The sequence below is a fragment of the Gopherus evgoodei genome, chromosome 6 (assembly GCF_007399415.2).
Source record: "Gopherus evgoodei ecotype Sinaloan lineage chromosome 6, rGopEvg1_v1.p, whole genome shotgun sequence".
Lineage (NCBI taxonomy): Eukaryota > Metazoa > Chordata > Testudines > Testudinidae > Gopherus > Gopherus evgoodei.
In genome coordinates, this window is record NC_044327.1 from 32,045,176 (window position 1) to 32,067,533 (window position 22,358).

Genomic DNA, 22,358 nt, shown 5'->3' on the forward strand with positions numbered 1-22,358 from the left:
GTGGTAACCGCAGCCCAGGTGTGCGTCTGACTGGTGCCAGGTGCAGTGTGTCTGACTGCACGTGCCCGCGGGACGCGTGCGGCCCCTCCCGTGCTGTCAGAGCCAGCCGCGCCCGTCTGTGGGCAAAGCGCCGAAGGCACTTCCTTTGCGGTGACAGGGGGCAGTGAAGGTGGACAAACTGCTGTGCTTGTGAAGGGCTGCGTCCAGGAACCAATGTCCAGTGTTTCATTAGCCCTGGGGTCGCAAACATTGCACTGCTGCCCTTACAAGAACGTTGTGTCACAGGTATTTTGCTGATGAACGTCTCCACTGAAAATAGTTGTTGTTTTTTTAAACTGCTTTGCTGGTATCTGCTGCTTCAGTGCTTTAACAATGGGTCATATTTTCCTCTATGCCAGGTTCAGGAAACTGTGAGATTCTGTTTGTGGAATTTCCTTCTTGTTGTTACATTGGGAAATTTCCTGCTCATTGTCCCCTCTCTCTGCAGAACAAATAACCCAGATAGCCTCTTTATCCATTGGCTCTCCCAGGATCCACAGAGCCTCTGTCCCATAGGCTCCTGCTGGTCCTGTAATAAAAGTTGGACACATTAGAGTGCTGATGAGAGATTGATCCTTATTTCATAGCCCCAGTCACCAAACATAGGTCAGAATTCAAAAGGTACGCAAAAGGGCCAGGGCTCTCCCCCCTGGCACCATGATTACTGAAGGAGTCATGCTGCCAGTGACCAGTGCCCCTCATAACCAGGCAGAAGGGAGTCCATGCGTGTTATTGCTCAAATATCCATTAGATCTGAAGGGGATGTGTTGCAGAGAACAGATTATTTCTTACCCCACTTTCTTCTGATTTGCCATCAATAACCTGCAGGCAGCGGAGAAACTTCCTCAGTGTGCCAGGGAAACTTGCTGGGAACCCATTGTTCCCCAACTTTACAACACAGGCTGGTTTCCAAGAGTTTGGATGTCTTCCTTTTGTGGAGGTAAAGAGGAGAGTATTGCCCATTATTAGGAATAAATGAAAACATGCAATGGGAAAAAAATTTCACTTACCTTCAAAGTGAATGGTTATCATAAGTCAACAGTAGTGGCTATTCCTGTTCAATTTTCTGTGTGTAACTTTGTGAACCCTCACATCTGAATGCTAGGGAATGTGGTTCTGTTGGGGTCTGAGAGACTAGATGTAGAAGTCCAAGAAATCATCCATAACTAGGCTAGGAAATGCAATCTGTTGCAGCTGCAAAAAACCAGCTTGTGGATCCAGAAATAGTAGAGCAGCAGCCTGTGAGCCTGGAATGGGTGGAGAGGATGCCTGACAACTGAGACTGGAGAGATTGAGAGCTGTGATGCAGTCTGATGAGTGAGAGTTCCAGGCCATGTCTACATCTAAAATTTTGCAGCGCTGGTTGTTACAGCTGTATTAGTACAGCTGTATAGGGCCAGCGCTGCAGAGTGGCCACACTTACAGCAACCAGCGCTGCAAGTGGTGTTAGATGTGGCCACACTGCAGCGCTGTTGGGCGGCTTCAAGGGGGGTTCCGGGACGAGAGAGCAAACCGGGAAAGGAAACCAGCTTCGCCGCGGTTTGCTCTCTCGGTCCCGGAGCTACCCAGCAAACCGCAGGGAAGGAGACCTGCTTGCTCGTGGTTCCGGGACCGAGAGAGCAAACCGGGAACGCCGCGGTTTGCTCTCTCGGTCCCGGAGCCAGCCAGCAAACCGCAGGGAAGGAGACCTGCTTGCTCGGGGTTCCGGGACCGAGAGAGCAAACCGGGAACGCCGCGGTTTGCTCTCTCGGTCCCGGAGCCAGCCAGCAAACCGCAGGGAAGGAGACCTGCTTGCTCGGGGTTCCGGGACCGAGAGAGCAAACCGGGAACGCCGCGGTTTGCTCTCTCGGTCCCGGAGCCAGCCAGCAAACCGCAGGGAAGGAGACCTGCTTGCTCGGGGTTCCGGGACCGAGAGAGCAAACCGCGGCGAAGCTGGTTTCCTTTCCCGGTTTGCTCTCTCGGTCCCGGAACCCCGAGCAAGCAGGTCTCCTTCCCTGCGGTTTGCTGGGTGGCTCCGGGACCGAGAGAGCAAACCGCGGCGTTCCCGGTTTGCTCTCACGGTCCCGGAACCCCGAGCAAGCAGGTCTCCTTCCCTGCGGTTTGCTGGCTGGCTCCGGGACCGAGAGAGCAAACCGCGGCGTTCCCGGTTTGCTCTCTCGGTCCCGGAACCCCGAGCAAGCAGGTCTCCTTCCCTGCGGTTTGCTGGCTGGCTCCGGGACCGAGAGAGCAAACCGGGAAAGGAAACCAGCTTGATTACCAGAGGCTTCCTCCTTCCACGGAGGTCAAGAAAAGCGCTGGTAACTGTCTACATTGGATTACCAGCGCTGGATCACCAGCGCTGGATCCTCTACACCCGAGACAAAACGGGAGTACGGCCAGCGCTGCAAACAGGGAGTTGCAGCGCTGGTGGTGCCCTGCAGATGTGTACACCTTCAAAGTTGCAGCGCTGTAACTCCCTCACCAGCGCTGCAACTTTCTGATGTAGACAAGCCCTCAGAAACATTTAAGAAAGAGAGGCTGTGGCCAAGTGTTGGTGTCAGCAGGGAAACAGATCCAAAATGAAGGTGAAAACAGGATTATGTTGATTTAAGACCATCATATGTGTTTCCTCTAATTTTTTACATCCATGTACGGAACGAATTTTATGTGCACCAATGTGGAGGTGATGTGTGGTGAGGATGGGGCTGAAGGGTTTGGCATGTGGGAGAGGGCTCAGGGCTGGGGCAGAGGGTTGGGATGCAAGGAAGTGAGGGCTCTGGCTGGGAATGCAGACTCTGGAGTGGGACTGGGAATGAGGGGTTTGATGTGCAGGAGGGCCCTCAAGGCTGGGGAAGAGGGTTGGAGTGCAGGGGTTGAGGGCTCCAGCTGGGGGTGAGGACCCTGGGGTGGGGATGAAGGGTTCAGGGTGTGGAAGGGGGCTAAGGGCTGGGGCAGAGGGTTGGAGTGGGGGGGGGGTGAGGGCTCCGGTTGGGGGTGTGGGCTCTGGGGTGGGACTGGGGATGAGGGGTTTGAGGTACTGGCTGCCTTGGGGCTGTGGTAGGAAGTGAGGACTCCCTCCAGCCCTCTCTCTCTCTGCAGAAGCCTGGGGCCAGGGGAGAGGTGCCTGTCCCTAGCCGCAGCAGCTCCGAAACTGGGGACAGGGGAGAGGCGTCTCTTCCTGCTTGCGTGGCCTTGGATAGATACGATGTACCTACAGTGGGCACTTCGCTTATGCTACACTACTTGTAACAATATGTACTGTTACCATTTGCATTGCTCATTTGTTTGTTTACACATTGACTTTTCCTGTGTCCTGAAAGATTCCTCCTAAGGGTACTTCATGTGAGTTCGTTTCAGTGCTCATGGAACAATAGGAATACAGCAGTTCAATCTGAATACAAAATAGTGGTATGAGCCAAATAAAGCTAGGAAGGAAGGAAGATGTAAATTGTCTCCTTTTATGGAATCAGCCATGGAAACAGGAAAAGAAATGCTTAAAATTTCCACTGCCCTCTTTACTTCCTTGTCCTCCGGTATTGCAACAAGCATGGCTCACCCAGAGCAAGGAATCTGGCCCCTAGTGTAGAACATTGCTGATTCATAGTAATGGTGGAGACACCTATGATAAACTCATACATTTTGCAAAATATCAAGTAAATACAGTAAAAAAAAAAAGGCATTCTAGATGCCTCCTGACGATGTGTTTTGTTCATTTATTTTGACAAGTATTCTAATTTATAACATTTCTTAACGTGCTAGAAAATATATTGTAGAATATTTCATAAAAATAATTTGATGTGGAGACTTTCACTCTAGATCACTGATTTCCATCCAGCCCAGGATACTAGTAACCAAAACTTGTAAGCATGATGAATGTTCAATGGTCCGTAGGGAAAGATTTTTATGGGTTCTGTTCAGCTCCTAGTGTACAAGTGTACACATCACAAAACCACTACCATAATCAGCACTAATTGCTTACACACTCAGCAGAGACACCAATGACTGAATGAGCCATGGAGCATTGCCCTCTGGCCCTTTGGGTATATCTGCACTGCAATGTAAGCCCAGGGTCTCTGGGACTTGAGCCCTCAGGCTTAGTGTTTATAAACTCAGGCTTGAGCGTTCACACTGACTACTTACCCTGGATTTAGAATTTCTGGACCTAAGTCTTATGTCCACATTTGTGCATCAGCACTACACCATGCAGACCCAAGTCAAACAAGCCTATCCCATGCTTCCTAGCACCTGCCCCACCTGTAGCTGTCCTAGCCCATTGTTTGTGGTGCACTTTGTAAATATGTCTGTCCATTCCCTGGCTCTTTACAGGATGTCATTGCATCCTGCCAACACATCCTCCTGCGCCATCTTTTGAGTCTGCACACTCCTGGCAACCAGAGCCAGCAACATGAAGGAGTCACTATTTGAAGAACTTGTCTTGCTTGAGCTTACACTCCTGTTCCAGGAAACTGGCAGAGCATCCATGAGATGGTGGTGAACATTTTGGTGGTATTTTCTGACCTATCTCAGGCACCTCTCAGAGGAGGACGATACAGATATGGGAGACTTGAACTGGCTGATGCTGTTCACAACTCTCATTATAACTGCTGATGCCCTCTCCATAGACTAGCAGTTCTGGAGCAGGACCACAAGCACAGACTGGTGGATCACTTCATCACTCTGGGATGACCAGCAGTGACTCCAGAATTTTCACATGAAGAAAGCTACATTTCTGGAGCTTTGTGAGCAGCCTTCCCCAACCCTCCAGCTTCATAACACAGACGGGGGCAGCCATGCCAATCTAGAAGTAGGTTGCCATAAACATCTGGAAGCTGGCTACCCCAGACTGCTACATGTCTGTTGCTAACTAGATGTTGAAAGGTCAACCAGGGTAAAGTGGTGGCAGAAGTTTCTGAGGCAGTCAGGCATGTGACTTACCCAAGTTGGTGGATATAAACAATATCCCTGAAGCAAATACTGGTTTTGAGAGAATGGGGTATCCAGACTGTGCCAGCGCCATCAATGGGACTCATGCCCATAGTTTGCCCTCCTCAAGAAGCACATAAACTGCAGAGGCTACTACATCATAATGCAGGCCCTTGTGGACTACATAGGCTGATATATGGATGCCAACATGGCCTGCACTGGAAAAGTTCATGATGCCAGGGTTTTCTGCTGACTGGGACTCTAACTTCATGGACAGGTTCGGACACTGTTCTGACCAAATGATATTGTCAAACGGAGTAACTCTCCCCACTGTTCTTCTAGGGGAAACCACCTTGCTTCGGCTTTTGAAACTAGCCTCCTTTCAGAGGTCCTGTCAAAAGGTGGTTTAATTACACCCTCAGTAGGTATAGAATGAGTGAGCATTTGGTGGATTGAAATCCCACTGGTGCTGTTTACAGAACTGTTTATACACCAGTGTAATCAGTACAGTCAGCATTATTGTGGCTTGCTGTGTGCTTCACAATCTTTGTGAATCCAAAGGATGAGCCATTTGGCCTGTAATGGACATATGACAAATGAATTGCTGAACCGGTACACGCATCCACAAGGTGCACTTATCACAGCTGGAGCAGTATACACACGGGCAACAGAAATCATGGATACTTTGTGTACTTGCGTTAAGGACTTGCCTGGACCAGTAGACGAGGGAGAATGGCATGTTTATGGGTGTATTTGTACAGTAATTTTTACAATAAATGAAGTACTGTCACTGTATGCTACGAATGGAGTGTGTGTGATAACTGCTTATCCTGTTTGGTGGGGATGGTGGTTTGTGTGACACGAACTGCGGATTTTCATTATCGATTGATCTGAATAGATGTATTAAAAACTTGTATTTGGATACAACTTCCTAGTTGTGCCTTATGATGTCTTCATTCTTTGAAATACGCATTATATGATGTGATGGAATGATGGCAATAAACTTTTATAATAAAGGCTTTATTTGTGAACATGCCCATTACAAAAACAAAAAAAAAACCCAACCAGACAATATTAAAGCATTGTCAGGCAGGCCAGCTGCCATTAGAACACCAAAACACCAGTAATAAACTAACAACAAAACCCATAATAAAATAAAGTTGATGACACAAACATTGAACTGTGAAGCCAATGCAAACAAATAAATACCCGACTTGCATGTCCCTGGGCCTCCCTTTCTAGCACATTCAGTGCAAACTTGGTGACGATGCCTGGGGGTGGAGGACTACTGGGGGTATATTTGACTTGTCCAGCTGCTAGTGTTCAGTCTTGGTTGCATGGGCCACCTAACTTTTGTATTGTCCAATGTGTTCCTAGTCTGCATGACATGGTACCATGGAGCGTGCTCAGGATGTGGTACAGGTGGAGCAGAAGCCTGAACTCTTGTGGCTATTAGCCCTTTCTGCCGTGCTCTGTCTTCCTCCCTCAAGCACTGTTCCCGCTCCCGAAACTGCGCTGCAACTCTCTCCTGACCTGCTGCAATTCTCTCCTTGCGCTCTACAGCTTGTCTGTGCCTTTCCACTTGCCATGAATTCTTTTCCCTTTGGTAATCTACCTGCGTGTTGGCCCTGTCCAGGATGTCCTCCTTAAGTTCATCACATAAATGCTTTTTCTTTGACCATTCTGTGACAGCTAGAAATCTCAGGCTTCTACTGGAGTGTGGTTAAGCTGCAGAGGTGGAAGGGAGTGAAAGTAGCCATCAAACAACACATTATTGTAGCACTACTTCAAAAAAGGTTCACTGTATCCTCAGAGAAAAGTGCCTCTGGAATCTCAAGGCCAAAAATTGATACTTTGTAAAACTCAGCATCATTATATTCTTAGAGAAACGATTCCCAGAAACTCCATGGACATAACTGAGTTAAGCAGAGTGCAAAGAATGTACACACAATGGTAAGGTGAAATTTTAAAAACTATAGCATTTGTAAAATGCAGACCATTATAGCCTGGGGGCAGGGGTGTGTGCACTATGGTTACTAGCTAAGGTTTCTCAGTCCTTTCAGGCATTCCATATTTTAAAGGACATAAGAATCCTGGAGTTCCCTGAATGGCAAAGGGTCATTCTATTCCATGCTACCAGTGGCACGCCAGCCATGTATTCCACAGAGGTTTTCAGCCTTATGATAACTGAGCAACACGTTAACAAGTGGAGGAGGGTCTGGAAAATATGCTTCTCTCCGAAATGTGGCTACCTATCTGGAGTTCCTACTACTGGAAAAGTTTGCAGCTATCAGCGCCCAGGATTCATGGGGGGAATGAACAGCATGCTGCGTTAGCATCCACATGGATTACCGCATCCCTGCGGTTTATGATACAGTCTACTGTGACTACACATGCCCCCACACACGATAATACGGACTCTCAAGAAACTGCACAGCCAGCTCCTCTCCCTTGAAACTTTTCTGGACTACATACAACCCCCCAGCCCTATTAGACATGGATTTCATCACCCATGAACTACATTTCTGCCTCCTCCCTGTACAGTTTACAGATTACAGGTGGCCTGTTATACTGTAGCGTGGCCAATTTGTACTGCACAGCGTACAAAAAGGAAAGGCAATATAAGGTTTTTACTTTTAACACCCCAGCATATCTTTGTAAGAACATACAAGTATCTACTAAAAATTCAGTGTTAACTGCTTAACTGTTGTTTGCACTTCCCAGTCTCCATTTTAATGCTGTGTGAATGGACGGGGCTGATGCCAAAATGCTGAGGCGTGCATTCTGCCATTAGTGGATACACACTCCTACCCCGGCTCGTAATAAAAATTGTGTTGGCTCATAAATCACAAATCCCTCCCAACAGACATGGAGCCAAAATATCTACCAGGCACTGGGGTTATTTTTGCCTCTTCTGCTTCTATTTCCACAGCAGGCTGCTCCTTCAGGGGGTCTGTCATAAACAAATAGTTAAGGGTTAATGCCTCTTTTACCTGTAAAGAGTTAAGAAGCTCAGTGAACCTGGCTGACACCTGACCAGAGGACCAATAAGGGGACAAGATACTTTCAAATCTTGGTGGAGGGAAGTCTTTGTTTGTGCTCTTGGTTTTGGGTATTTTTTGCTCTTGAGACTAAGAGGGACCAGACGTCAATCCAGGCTCTCCAAATCTTTCTGAATCAGTCTCTCATGTTTCAAAATTGTAAGTAATAGCCAGGCAAGGCGGATTAGTCTTATTTTTGTTTTCTCAACCTGTAAATGTCCTTTTTTTTGCTGAGAGGATTTTACCTCTGCTTGCTGTAACTTTGAACCTAAGGCTAGAGGGGGTTCCTCTGGGCTATATGAATTTGATTACCCTGTAAAGTATTTTCCATCCTGATTTTACAGGGATGATTTTTACCTTTCTCCTTTAATTAAAAGCTTTCTTTTTAAGAGCCTGATTGATTGATTTTTTTCTTGTTTTAAGATCCAAGGGGGTTGGATCTGGACTCACCAGGGATTGGTGGGGGAAAGGAAGGGGGATGGTTAATTTCTCCTTGTTTTAAGATCCAAGGGGTTTGGATCTGTGTTCACCAGGGAATTGGTGAAGTCCCTCAAGGCCACCCAGGGAGGGGAGAGTTTTGGGGGGACAGGAAGTGCTCCAGACGCTAAAATTTCTGGATGGTGGCAGAGTTACCAGATCTAAGCTAGTAAATAAGCTTAGAAGTGTCCATGCAGGTTGCCACATTTGTACCCTAAAGTTCAGAGTGGGGAAGGAACCTTGACAGGGTCATCAAACAGCTCCTGTGAGTGTGGACATGCTGCAGCTGCTTTGGCAGCAAAGTCTCCTTGGGGACTGGTGTGAGCACCAGAGTCACTTCGCTAGCCTGATCCGGCAGCTGCTGGTTCCTTTCTGGTGGTGTACGAGAGTCAGAAGGTTGCCATGGCTGACCAGGCTATTGTGAACTGCTGGGGGCTCAATGCATCTGATCAAACTCCTCATAAAAGAGGCAGGATGATCGGGAGTTCCCAGGGATGCAGTTCTCATCCCTGGCTTTCTTGGTAGTTGCTTTTGAGTCAATCCATGCCCTGCACTGCTCCGTTGTATCCCCAACGCTGCCAGCTTGTCTGCTAATTCTTAGTACATATGGTCATATCTGGTACTCCTATTGAAATTGAATGTCTTTTTTCTCCTCACACCACAGATATACCAGAATCTGACACATGGTCCTGTGACCAGGTAGCACTGTGCTTAGCAACAGATTTCTTGTCGGTGACCATAGCTAACTCAGGAGACAGTTCCCTCTGTTTGCAGCTCAACAGTCAAAATAAAATGGAAACGTTAAATGCCAAGCAGCTGTACATGCACCAGGGAGTTGCTTCTGTTTCCTGGGAGTCAATTGGCTAATCTTGGGATAGAAAGGATAAAGCTGATCCAAAGCATTGTAGGGTAGGTTTGCAGTCTCTCAGGATGTGAGACTGGGGGATCTGGTCCCAAGCTCTGTTCATGATGCAAAATGATGCATTGTGGACCCAAGTCCCAGTGTGACTCAGGCTCAGACGCACCCACCTTGCAGGGTCCGGGTTCAGAAGGCTTATTGGTCTGAATCAGATTTGTGGGTAGACTGAAGTGGGGTTGGGCTTGAGCCTGAATCTGAGCCCAGGCTTACATTGGAATGTAGACATACCCTTAGAGGTCATCTCTCTGAGACAGGCTAAGGCACATTGGTGGGGTAGTGTGGGGAAGCGGGCTCTGCTCCTTTCTCTTTTTCTGTGCGTAAACAAACAGCTTTAGTCTGCAACGATGGCAGACTATGGATTTTCACCAGAACGGGGAGGGGGGCACAAACTGAATCCAGAAGCTGTTCTAGGAAAGATTACTGCAGTTCATTAATTTAAACGTTTCTAACACAGCCTGTTTTACTTGTGCTGGTGCCCAGATGCAGAGGATGTTGCATTGAAAAAAATGCGGTATCCTTTGTTTCCCTGTTAGCTCACTTTGAGTCTTGAATGTTTCCGCCCACATTTGTGTGGGTTTCGGAGTGAGGACTGGCAGTCAACTGACAGCCTGGAATCCCAGAGATATAAATTAAGATTTATTAAATCCCACCTAGTGCCTCCGCTGGGGACCAGTGCAGGATTATTCCATGCAGCCTCGTCTCTCCTGTGCTCCTGCAGTCCGGTCCTACAGTATAGAAGTCAATCAACAGGCGCTTGCACAATTGAAGCAGGAGCCAGCTCTCTGTGTCGTGCATGGTAAATACAGGGCAGCAGCAGTGATTCTTGCAGAGACTCAGCCAGCTGAGGGAGGCATAAGGCGCAGGCGCTCTGGAGCCGAGGGCAGGCAGGCTGATCAGCTGGGAAGCGTGCATTAAGCTAAACGACCCGCTGGGAGGAGGCAGGATGAGTCCAACAAGCTGAGAGCTGCTGCTTGGGGAGCTCCATATCCGGCTAGAGCAAAGAAAAACAGGATGAAGCTGCCGCGGGTGCTACCTCAATGTTGTCTGCGCCTTGTTGATTAGTCCAGGGGAGCAACGGCACGGAGAGAGCCCCAGCACAGCGGCAGCTGAAAAAGCAGAAGCTGCCACAAGGCAGATCCAACGCAGTCATGAGCACCCTCTACTTGTGGGATCAGCTGCGAGCCGGCAGCTCCGAGGTAGACTGGTGCGAAGATAACTACACTATCGTGCCCTCGATAGCTGAGTTCTACAACACGGTGTGTATCGAGCACATTGTGTGTGTGTGTGTGTGTGTATATATACATCTGTATGCATGTCCCTGTGCCCTGCAGTACACTCGGTATTTATTTTTATATCTTATGTTTAATACATGTATGTGTATATATATAGAGAGAGAGCGTGTGTATGTGGCTAAGGAATTATTTAAATATTGTTGGTACATCTTGTCTCTTTCAGTGTCTTTTAAATAAAAAAATAAGATGCAAATAACATTTGCATTTGTTACTTTTTGTTTGCTAACTTTAATAGGAGCAATATCCAAATATAGCAAAAAATACCATCACCTTCTTCTGTATTTCATAGTTTTTTAGCCTTGATTTCAAAGCACTTCCATGGGGAGTTGAAAGGAAATGAGATCTCTTGTTTTTCTAGTTTAGGGAAAATAGCAGCAGTCCCTCAGCTTTCCCTTGTCTTTTTACACAGGGCTAGAATAAGGTCTTCTTGCATGTGACAGTGTTGATATTTTATTGGATTAAGGCTGTGGTCTTACTATCCAATTGCATGACAAGTTATCAGTTTTCCTGTAGCTTTATTTGGAAATATATGGTAGGAAGCATCTTTTGTGATCTGGTTTCACATGCCTGTTTACTGTTGATTTTGTTTCACCACTGTATTAGGCTAACATTTTTATTTTAGGGGAACTTTAAAACATTTTAATTTTAAAATGAAATGGGAAATGTTAAGGTTGATCACAAAATACCATCTACTATATTGATTGGAAAATTTTCTGATCCTAATTTTGTGTATGTATCGCTCTTAAATCAACAATATATAGAAAGGACCAGCTATCAGTCTCATTTATGCTGGATTTACCAGTATAACTTTGACTTAACTGGAGCGACTCCAGATTTCTACCAGCATAACTGAGATCGAATCGGACCGAAAGACTAAACAAAATGCAGAACAGATTTTTATCTCCACCCACTCCCAATGAAGAGCCATCAGTTATTATAGGTGGAACGCTGCTGCCTTCATCTTCCCACATTCTAATTTTCTGGGACCGTCTAACTTGTGTGACGCTCTTTTCTTTTGGGAGCAACATGCCTGGGGTTTTGGCTAGTGGCCTTTGCACTGAAGTAGAGGTGAACACAGAATGCTGTACATGGAAGAACTAGAAATTGCTGCTGTTGAAAGTTTTGTTTTTTGTTTTTGTTTTTCCCATTGAGATGAGTAAATTCCTTTCAGCTCTGCAATAGCGGCTTCTTTTATATCAAATTTAGGGCTGGTCTACAGGTTTATCTGTATTAGAAAATTTTAATTTGGTAAATTGCTAGATTTATACTGACCAGTTCAAGTGCATTTCTCTTGGCCTGCTCTGCACCCAGACTTTTGGATTGATTCAACTATTTCAGTTAGGGGTGTGATTTTTTTTTTTTAAACTGAAATAATTATACTGTTACAATCCCAAATCTGAATGCAGTTAAACCAGTATAAAGGTGCTATCCACTAGTATAGTTTATTCCCCTATCCTCTTCTTATATGGGAATAGCTTTATATCAGTATAACTGCATCCACATGGGCCGCGGAGAGAGGCATTGAATAGCTTCACAGATTTGTATGGAAAGTGTGGTGTTCACTGGGTCCTGCAAATTCTGTTCAGGGCTTCCTTCAATTTTAATGGGCAATCATGCATGGAGGGCTGGCAGGATGGTATCCTGAGTTTCTCCGATTCTTTTCTTCCCACTTCACTGTCTTTTGGGGTTTCTCAAACCCATCTTCCTAAAAACTTGCCTAGCTCCTTCCTCTTTGTCTCCTGTTCTTTCTGGCTTTTTTTCCTTTCCAGGTTAGCAACCGATTCTAATGCTGCACAATGTTACAGAAGTGCATTTAAATACCGAACCCTCTGCTGAGCGAATAAGTGAGGACTACATCATCTCAGTCCGTGGCTTTTTTCTTGCGGCTCCACACATTTAACTAAAAACAAATCCCACATTTGAGCCCAGCATTGCTGATGCTATGGTTCCCCTAGAACCACTATCATAGGTGATCTGGTGTATGGGTGCCCTATGATATCTGAGCACTTCGGGGAAAGTAGTCTGCTGTATTTGCCCATGTTGTCACTGCAGAAGAACCTAAAAAATAGGAAGTTTTTATGAAAGCAACTGTGCCTTGGGACAGGCTGGAAATGAGATGGGAGAGAGTGGTGATATGCTGAGCAGATTAGCTAAAACATGAATGGTAATACTATAGAATGTAGTCCTGGAAAGTGCAGGATGAATGATCAGATTAGGTCAAGAAAAGACAGCTGTTTACAGATTTATGATGGAAATCCTGGCCCAACTCAAGTCAATGGGAGCTTTGCCACTGATCTCATTGGAGCCAAGATTTCACTCCATACCTCTCAAATGGCTTGGGATAACATGGCTGTGGTCCTGACCCAAAGCCCATTAAAGTCACTGGAAAGCCTGCCCTTGTCTTGAATGGGCTTTGGATTAGGCCCTTAAAGTACTGTAGCAGAACCTTGTTAATACACATCCCAAAAGACCAGATGTTATTCACTTTTCAGCAAAGATTTAACAGCACAGTCCTGTATTATAGGACAAAGGTCTTATCTAAACACAAATTTTGCGACAGTTACCTAAAGATATTTTAAAATTTTGTTTAGTTAGACTGGTGCAAATTGTGTGGACACTCCTAAACTGAATTTAAATCAGTGGGGTTTTTTGGGGCGGGGGAATGAGGGGGTTGTTTTTAATTTGGCTTTTGTAATGCTATGCTTTATCTGCGGCATTGCAGACCTATGTGGACGTCCTGGGTAACAAGAACTGGTCAATCTTTCTTCATTGTGCCTTTGTTTCCACTCTCGGGTCTTTTGTTGACCAAAATTAGGGAACCAAATGTTTGCAGTGATGGAATTTGGTCCAGTTTATGCTGCAGCTCAATGCAAAGAGCGGTTACGTTAGGCCTTTTAATACAGTTTATTTCGATAAAACCAGAAGTACAATACAGTGGCTTCTAATGATGTATTTCAGACCTCTTCCTGCCAACCATATATTGTTCTGTAACAGTCCTAGAGGCCAGTCCTAAAAAAGCCACAGAATTCCTCCCTCTTCTCAATAGCTTGATGATTTAGCTTATTTTATTTTTAGGTGATAGGAGAGGCGGGTTGGTCAGGTTTTTTTTTTTTAATGTAGGTTTTTGTTGCATTTCAGTCTTTTCAACATTTTCATTGTAATCTTTTCTTAAATAAAAAATTGATTTTAAAAGTACCAGTGAGCTCGTCTCGGTCACATTGTCTTCTGAGTCTCAGGCTGAGCGCTGTTTCCAAGGTCTGCTGGCACAGATTCACCCTGTCTCTAGTAAGAAGTGTGCTATTTTAAACTGAGCAGGAGATTGCTTTTTCTAAACATTTTACTTTAACTAAACCCGAAGGTCAAGGCTTCTGAAGAAAATGTGACCCTGTGAGGGGGCATCTTTAGTTTGATTTCATGCTTCTTGCGTACAGTGCTTGCAAATGAATCTGCTTAGGAGCCCCTCCTTTAGTTCCTGTCATTTTTGAATGCTGGTTTTATGAACACGTTTTGACCCTTCCTGGGAATGTAAGTGAGGTGACTGAATTTTAATCTCTATTAATTCGGCTCTTGTGTAGAGTGAAGACTATATTTGAGGAAATGAGCAGGGAAAAATATTGCTGAAGGAGCAAACACACCTATTAATGGCCCAATCCTACATGCCTTGTCCATCCCAAACTCTCATTAACGTCAGTGGAAGGGTGCAGGGCACTGGGGATATATGATCAGGCCCTAAAAGGCTAAACTGGCCAGTATAAATTATAGGTTTCAAAGGCAGCTGTAATTCCCCCCTTTTTTAGGTGGACTCTCTTATGACCAAACACTCCCTCCTACCTGAGTAATTGGGCTAGGCACTGAGAATGTAACAGAGGCAATGATGAGGAATTCTCCCTCCCCTGCCCCTCTCCCCAGGGATGAAGCTGTAGGGTGGATGCTCCACAGCTGCCTGTTACAGCCTGAGAGCAGCAGCAGGGCTCCCCAGCCCATGTGCCTCTTCCTTCGTCTAAGGGAGGACCACATGATCTATATCCAGGTAGTTTCACATGTTTTCATGCAAGGCTCCCTCAGTCATCAAGAAGAGAGTGCCACCAGCTAAGATCCTTGTTGTTCACCTCTTGTTGTTATTATATACTTTTTGAATTGTAGTGACATGAATATTTGATGATGTATTTGTGTAATCACAGAAGTGTTGCTCCTGGGATAGATTTACAAGGTATTTTAAGGAAGGGCTCACCTACATTATACATTGTTCCCAGTCCTGATGGATTTATACTTAACATTTCTTAGGGCTTGTCTACATCACAAAGTTGCAGCGTTGGTGAGGGGGTTACAGCGCTGCAACTTAGGAGGTGTACACATCTGCAGGGCATCACCAGCGCTGCAACTCCCTGTTTGCAGCACTGGCCGTACTCCCGTTTTGTCTTGGGTGTAGAGGATCCAGCGCTGGTGATCCAGCGCTGGTAATCAAGTGTAGACACTTACCAGCGCTTTTCTTGACCTCCGTGGAATAAGCAGGTATCCCAGCATACCTGAGGAAGCCTCTCTGGTAATCAAGCAGGTCTCCTTCCCCGCGGTTTGCTCCGGTGTTCTCCGAATCCCCCCCCAAGCGGGTCTCCTTCCCAGCGGTTTGCAGGGGCGTTCGGGGAACGCGAGAGCAAACCGCGGGGAAGCAGGTCTCCTTCCCCGGTTTGCTCTCGTGTTCCCCGAACCCCCATGCAAGCAGGTCTCCTTCCCCGCACCCCCGAGCAAGCAGGTCTCCTTCCCCGCCGTTTGCAGGGGGTTCGGGGAACGCGAGAGCAAGCCGCGGGGAAGGAGATCTGCTTGCTCGGGGGTTAGGGGAACGCGAGAGCAAACCGCTGGGAAGGAGACCTGCTTGCACGGGGGTTCGGGGAACGCGAGAGCAAACCGCGGGGAAGGAGATCTGCTTGCTCGGGGGTTCGGGGAACGCGAGAGCAAACCGCTGGGAAGGAGACCTGCTTGCATGGGGGTTCGGGGAACGCGAGAGCAAACCGCGGGGAAGGAGACCTGCTTGCTCGGGGGTTTGGGGAACACTGGAGCAAAACCGGGGAAGGAGACCTGCTTTCCCGTGGTTTGCTCTCGCGTTCCCCGAACCCCCCTTGAAGCCGCCCAACAGCGCTGCAGTGTGGCCACATCTAACACCACTTGCAGCACTGGTTGCTGTAAGTGTGGCCACTCTGCAGCGCTGGCCCTATACAGCTGTACTAATACAGCTGTAACAACCAGCGCTACAAAATTGTAGATGTAGACATACCCTTAGAGTAAAGACTTCCATTGCAGAACCTGGATCAGCTCTGAAAAAATAGGACATATGAGTTTTGGTAAGCTGGAGATGTCATCAGATCAAGCAACAAATGTTCTTTTCTAGATGGCTTTAGACAGTTTACAAATTTAAAGGTTTGTTTCATTTTCCCCCTTTACTTGATACATTTTGTTTTATATTTTCTTTTCTAGATAAGCAACATCTTATTTTTTGTTTTACCACCCATATGTATGTGCTTATTTCGTCAATATGCAACCTGCTTCAACAGTGGAATATACTTAATATGGACTCTGCTAGTTGTTGTTGGTAAGTTGATTTGTGCGTGTGTGCGTGTGTGTGTGTGTGTGTGTGGTAATGCACGAACTGCAAGAGAGAGGAAATTGGGTTCTTTTCCTACCCACATATCATGTTGTGGAAAAATAAAGCAACCCTGACGTCTAGTGAGCAGTTTGTTTGAACTTACTTGATACTGAAGCAAATGCACTTTTACAAAGGAAAATGTACTGTGACAATAGAGGTTGGCTGGAACTCTGGCCTGCTTAGCTTCTTTCTGTCTTTCCTTTGCGTAAGTGCTCTTGCTACATTTGGGCTTGATCCTGAGCAATGCTGAGCACCCACATCCCATTACTTTAGTAGGAGTTGAGGATATTTAGCATCATTTGGGAGGCGTTCAGGAGCCTTTTGTTTGTAACATGCTGATAATTTCTCTACATAGAAGTGAATGTTTACCCATTTTATGTACAGAGGATCATTAATGTTTCCATTGTCAGCAACAATGGAAGATTTTGAAATACTACATAGATGAGGCAAATAATTATTGTGCAGGTTGCATGGCTCTGTAAAAGAGCATGGGATTTTCCATCTGTAAATCATGTTAAGGTTTAACCACCACCTGCTGCTACCATTGTTTGACCTTCTCACTGGCTGGGAGGGAGAGTCTCTATTTTTAGTTGTTTTTAGTTGTTTAGTTTGGAGGTGTGTGTTTGTGTGTTTTTTAAATAATACTGTGCCCATTTCATTAATAGTGATACCCTGATGTGCTGTTTCCTTTACATAAGCTCCATTTTGCTATTTAGAGTTGACATTTGCCCCTTTCATAAATCAGTTGTTTTGCAATAAGTTTTAGCTGCCACCAATTGTGGTGGTGTTTAATTCTTTCTTCCATTTTCAGACAGAATGATCTCTATGTCAAAGCATGTACTATTAGGTCCATTGTTAAGCAGCACATTTTAGTGCCATACACTACTGTAACTTCATATTGGCTTTTTAATTGATTCATCCAGGAATTGGATCTGTGTATTTCCATGCTACACTCAGTTTCCTGGGTCAGATGCTAGATGAGCTGGCTATTCTTTGGGTCCTGATGTGTGCTCTGGCCATGTGGTATCCCAGAAGATACCTCCCAAAAGTTTTTCGAAATGACAGGTAATATATATATGTATATGCAGTGTTGTTGTAGCAGTGTCAGTCACAGGATATTAGAGAGAAAAGGTAGGTGCGTTAGTAACTTTTATTGGACCAACTTCTGTTGGTGAGAGAGACAAGCTTTCCAGCTTACACAGAGTTCTTCGTCAGGTCTGGGAAATGCACTCAGAGTGTCATAGCTAAATACAAAATGGAACAGATTGTTTAGCCTAAATATTTAACTCATATTTCAAGAGACCATTCAAGGTAAAGTGACCCATTAACACCTCTCCAGTCATGGGAGGGAAGAGGAGTAAAAAGCGCTGAGCAGAGGGTTTAAGTGGGCCATAGATTGTTGTAATAGGCCATAAATCCAGTATCAGAGGGGTAGCCATGATAGTCTGGATCTGTAAAAGCAGCAAAGAATCCTGTGGCACCTTATAGACTAACAGACGTTTTGGAGCATGAGCTTTCGTGGGTGAATACCCACTTCGTCAGATACATGCATCTGACGAAGTGGGTATTCACCCACGAAAGCTCATGCTCCAAAACGTCTGTTAGTCTATAAGTGCCACAGGATTCTTTGCTGCTTTTGCATAAATCCAGTGTCTCTATTCAGTCCATGATTTTTAGTGTCTAGCAAAGTTAAGAATTTAAGCTCCCAGGCTTATCTTTTGAAAGTGTCAAGCAAGTTTCCTTTGAGGATGAGGACTAAGAGGTCAGATATAGAATGATCGCTCTGTGAAAAGTGATTGCCGACATGTGATAGGGTGTTTTTGTCTTTTATCATTTTTCTGTATGAGTTCATTTATGTGTGTAATGATTGTCTTGTTTCACCCACATAGTTGTTACTGGGGCATTTAGTGCACTGGATGAAGTGCAGCATATGTGATAGGTCCTACACACACCTATAGATCTTGAAAGATGTGTTGTGGATTGACAGCAGTGGAGGTATGGACTGAGTAGAGACGCTGGATTTATGGCTTATTACAACAGTCTATAGTCCACTTAATGCCCTCACCCCACCCTGTGACAGAATGTACCCTTGTATTCACACTCTGTGTGCTATTGTAATAATCTTTTTACAAAGTATGTCTTGTGAGTAAAAACTTGCCATTTGCTTGCCATTATTGTCCTGGTAAAATGTGTGGCAATGTGAAGTTATAAGATTCCACTGTATGGTGTTATTAACACATGTTGTCAAACAGGTCTGTTCTAAACAAGGGAATCTGTGCTCTGCTTAACTTGCATTTAAGTAGTAAACAGAGTCATCATGCAGGAAGGGAAACAAAGAAAGCTCAAACAGGGCGAGAAAAAAAGCAGCAGAGAACATCCTGCTACACAAACTGCCTGTTGTCTTACTCCCAGCTGGAAATGCTTCTCAAAGGGGGGACAAAACTATAAAAAGAAGGGGAAGACACCCCAAAGGACCCCCCTCCCACCATGCCATTGACTCACTGCACCTGAAGGGACAAAGGAAGCCGCTACTGCGCTGGTGGAGGGGTCCTGACCCAAGAGGCTTGGTCAGTAAGACTGCTGAAAACATGTGGTGAGAAAACTTTGCTTTGAATTTAACATCGTTTGCTAAATTAGGCACTAGTAGCCTTTTATCTTAATTTTTATTGAAACATAAAAAGTCAGAAATGGTTACATTACTTGTACTCACTTAAAATCTATTTTTTTGTAATTTAATAAATTTGTTTTATCTAATCCATTGTGTTTAAAATGAAGTGTCTGGGAAACTCCTTTTAAAGAAATAACGGACCTAATATACTTGCATTGTCCAGAGAAGGCTGGGCAGTACAGGACATACCTTTCTGGGTGGAAATCTAAGACTGTGGGTGTATGGGAGTCACCCTGCAGTATTACGAAGGCTGGTGAGAGCCAGTTTGTGGTTGGCAGGCTGCAGTTATACATAAACAAGGTGTGGCTTGCCTGCTGGAAGGTTGTTTGTGAGTGGTCTAGGTGGGAGCTACCTCAGCAAGGCATTGTAAGGCACTCAGTGTTGCAGTGTAGGGGTGGTAGAGCTGCTTATTAGTCTAGATCAGGGATAGGCAACCTATGGCACGGGTGTGGAAGGTGGCACGCAAGGTGATTTTCAGTGGCACTCGGACTGCCCGGGTCCTGGCCACCGGGCTCTACATTTTAATTTAATTTTAAATGAAGCTTCTTAAACATTTAAAAAACCTTATTTACTTTACATACAACGGTCGCTTTAGTTATATATTATAGACTTATAGAAAGAGACCTAAAAACGTTAAAATGTATTACTGGCACGCGAAACCTTAAATTAGAGTAAATAAATGAAGACTCAGCACATCACTTCTGAAAGGTTGCCAACCCCAGGTCTAGATTGTACCCTGCTATATCACATCCCCCAGTTTTTTTTCCCTTTTTCCCCCTGTGACTGGAGAGGTGTTATCAGGCCATTTCATGATGAATAGTCCCTTGAAATATGTGTTAACTATTTATGCTAAACCATCTGTTCCACTTTGTATTTCACTGTGACGCTCTGAGTACCTTTTTCCAGACCTCAAAAAGAGCTCTGTGTAAGCTGAAAGCTTGTGTCTCTCACCAACAGATGATGGTCCAATAAAAGAGATTTTACCTGAGTTAATATATCTCAAAGAATTCAGGATGGTTCCCTGATTGTGCTTGAAGCTCATTGCATTGCACATAACTGCATTGAATAACCACATAATCTTGTCACTGTCGCTACTGTCCTTCCTCATGCTATTCTTTACCAACTGTTTGTTATCTCCAGACCCACTAATTGCTAATATTAGTGGACTCCATTGCTTCCTGCCTTCCTGGGATCAGCTGTTTTGTTTTTGTCACAAATCGTATTGGAAGATCATCTTCTTTTAAAAACATCTTTGATTTGAACTTTCCACCAGAACACTCCTCAAACTGCTTTCATTATGAAAAATGCATTTTAAATGACCGTATGCCATTGTCATTCCAACCTCATGACTTTTTGTCCCAGCTGTGTGAATCTTGTTTACTTCTGCATATTGCAACACAGTGCTTTTACAGGTCACGATGCCTGGTCTTTCACTCCCAAAAGCAAAACTGAAGCAGAGGTTTTGTAGCAGCATTTCATTATGTGGTTGGCAGCATTTTGACATTTGATTCAACTATAGGACATTTCATGCTGTCCAAAAATATATGACCACATAAGAATTAGCCAAAAAATATCCTTTAGTCATTGCTTTACATAACTTAATGTTACATCCAGCAACTGTTCTGTGCATAGACTCACAGTATTGCTAACAGGGTTAAACAGCTTCCTTGTTAAACTGCGTTTCTCAGTGCTCTTCTTATTTAAATAAAAAAAGGAATAATAGACTTTTGGGATGAAATCCTGGATGTATTGAAGTCAATGGCAAAGCTCCCTGCAGTTAGATCTGAGGAGATAACTGATCTACAATGAGTACAAGAATCAGGTCCTGTAACTTTGAAACTCCTGAGAACAATTTTAATCTGGGATGTGAAATTTCAGGGGGATTAAAAAATTTTTTAAAATAGAAATTAAGAGGGGCAAGGGAGAGTTTTGAAAAACAGGCAAATAATGGTCAGTTACCTTCAAATTAAGCTGTTTTGCCTAACTCTGCACTATAAGAAATGCATCCGGACTGTGACTTCTGAGAGAACTCCAGCTTGGAGGACATATATATTTGTTCCCTCCCAGAGATTAGACCTCAGAAACATGATGTTTACAGTATGTAGCCTGTCAAAGACACAATTTAAAGAGCGTTTAAGGTGAATTTAAAATTTTGAATTTATCAAACTGTAGATTGTACACATTCAGGTCTTGATTCTGCCTTTCATTATACCGGGAGTATTGTCAAATCTGAACTTCAAAAAAACACAAGTCAGGCCCCCCAAAATCATTGGTTTAAGAATCATGACATATATAAAAAAGAGATTTTTTTATTTTTAGATTTTATTAGCCTTGTGAGGTTTTGAACCTTTAGATTTCAGGTTTGCAAGCTTTTCTCTGCAAGCAGGCGAGCTAGAAAGAGACTTTATTAAAAAAATAAATAAAAGCTGAGATTCTAACATAACATGATTCCAGTAAATAGGGCTTTAAGGAAAATAATATCATGATACTCGTAAAATAATGAGAATTGGCAACACTGCACTGGTTTTACACCTTGTAACTCAATCGAATGCAGTGGAATAGCTCACGATTTATACTGGAATAAGAGATCAGAATATGCTCAGTGTGTATATAAAATATTAAACTTTCAAGGCTGCAGTCTTGCAAAGATTTATGCATGAGACACACATGTATGCAAAGTTAAAGTCTTTGCCAGATTAGGGCCAAAGTAGACATTCTGTACACATCATGTTGTTATAGTGTGCGTTGTTTCTAATATCTATTCAAAGAGATAAAATATTGTTTACAACAATTTTAAACATTTTTAGGATTTTATTGTTGCCTTTTCTTGTTTATCATTAATTTAAGGTTTAATTAAAGCAAAATGTACACTTTTTCTTTAATTATTCAGGGCAAGGTTTAAAGCTGCAGTCGGTGTCCTTTCTGGAGTTACTACATGCCTTGCATTTATTAAGCCTGCTATCAACAACATCTCATTAATGACACTAGGTGTCCCCTGTACGGCTCTGCTTATTGCTGAATTGAAGAGGTAGGTGTCTTTCTTCTGTATGTGAAGCAGCCTTTATTGATGATTGTTTTCTGAGGGTTTCATTCTAGATACAAATACAGTAAATTCTCACTTAAAGTCATCCCAGTTAACATTGTTTCATTGTTATGGTGCTGATCTATTAGGGAATATGCTCGTTTAAAGTTGTGCAATGCTTCCTTCTAACGTCTGTCCACTGCTTGCAGGAAGAGCAGCCTGTTGCATCTAGCTGGTGGGGGCTTGGAACCAGGGTGGACTGGCAGCCCCCCTATCAGCTCCCTGCTCCCCTAAGTTCCCTGTGCTGCAGCCACCCAGCAGGCTAGCAATTTCCGCTGTCCCTCCCCCCACTGCCATGTG

At 44.5% G+C, this 22,358-nt stretch overlaps 1 protein-coding gene across 2 annotated transcripts; it reads left to right on the plus strand.

Annotated features, from left to right (window-relative positions):
• The first annotated feature begins 8 nt into the window (after positions 1-8).
• ACER2 (alkaline ceramidase 2) lies at positions 9-22,130 on the plus strand. 2 transcript variants are annotated; one of them, XM_030566491.1, is made up of 4 exons: positions 9-285; positions 16,140-16,254; positions 17,232-17,373; positions 21,867-22,130. In XM_030566491.1, the coding sequence occupies exons 1-4, from the start codon at positions 214-216 to the stop codon at positions 22,006-22,008; spliced, it is 471 nt and encodes a 156-aa protein (XP_030422351.1). In that variant the 5' UTR covers positions 9-213; the 3' UTR covers positions 22,009-22,130. The 2 variants fall into 2 exon arrangements, with proteins under 2 accessions (XP_030422351.1, XP_030422350.1); XM_030566490.1 differs by lacking the exon at positions 9-285 and adding an exon at positions 10,200-10,634.
• The last annotated feature ends 228 nt before the right edge of the window (positions 22,131-22,358 follow it).

Coding starts and splice junctions, on each gene's coding strand:
- ACER2 (XM_030566490.1), top strand. CDS start 10,527: ATGAGCACCCTCTACTTGTGGGATCAGCTGCGAGCCGGCAGCTCCGAG. Junction 10,635..16,139: donor TAGCTGAGTTCTACAACACG/GTGTGTATCGAG, acceptor TTTCTTTTCTAG/ATAAGCAACATCTTATTTTT. Junction 17,374..21,866: donor AAAGTTTTTCGAAATGACAG/GTAATATATATA, acceptor TTAATTATTCAG/GGCAAGGTTTAAAGCTGCAG.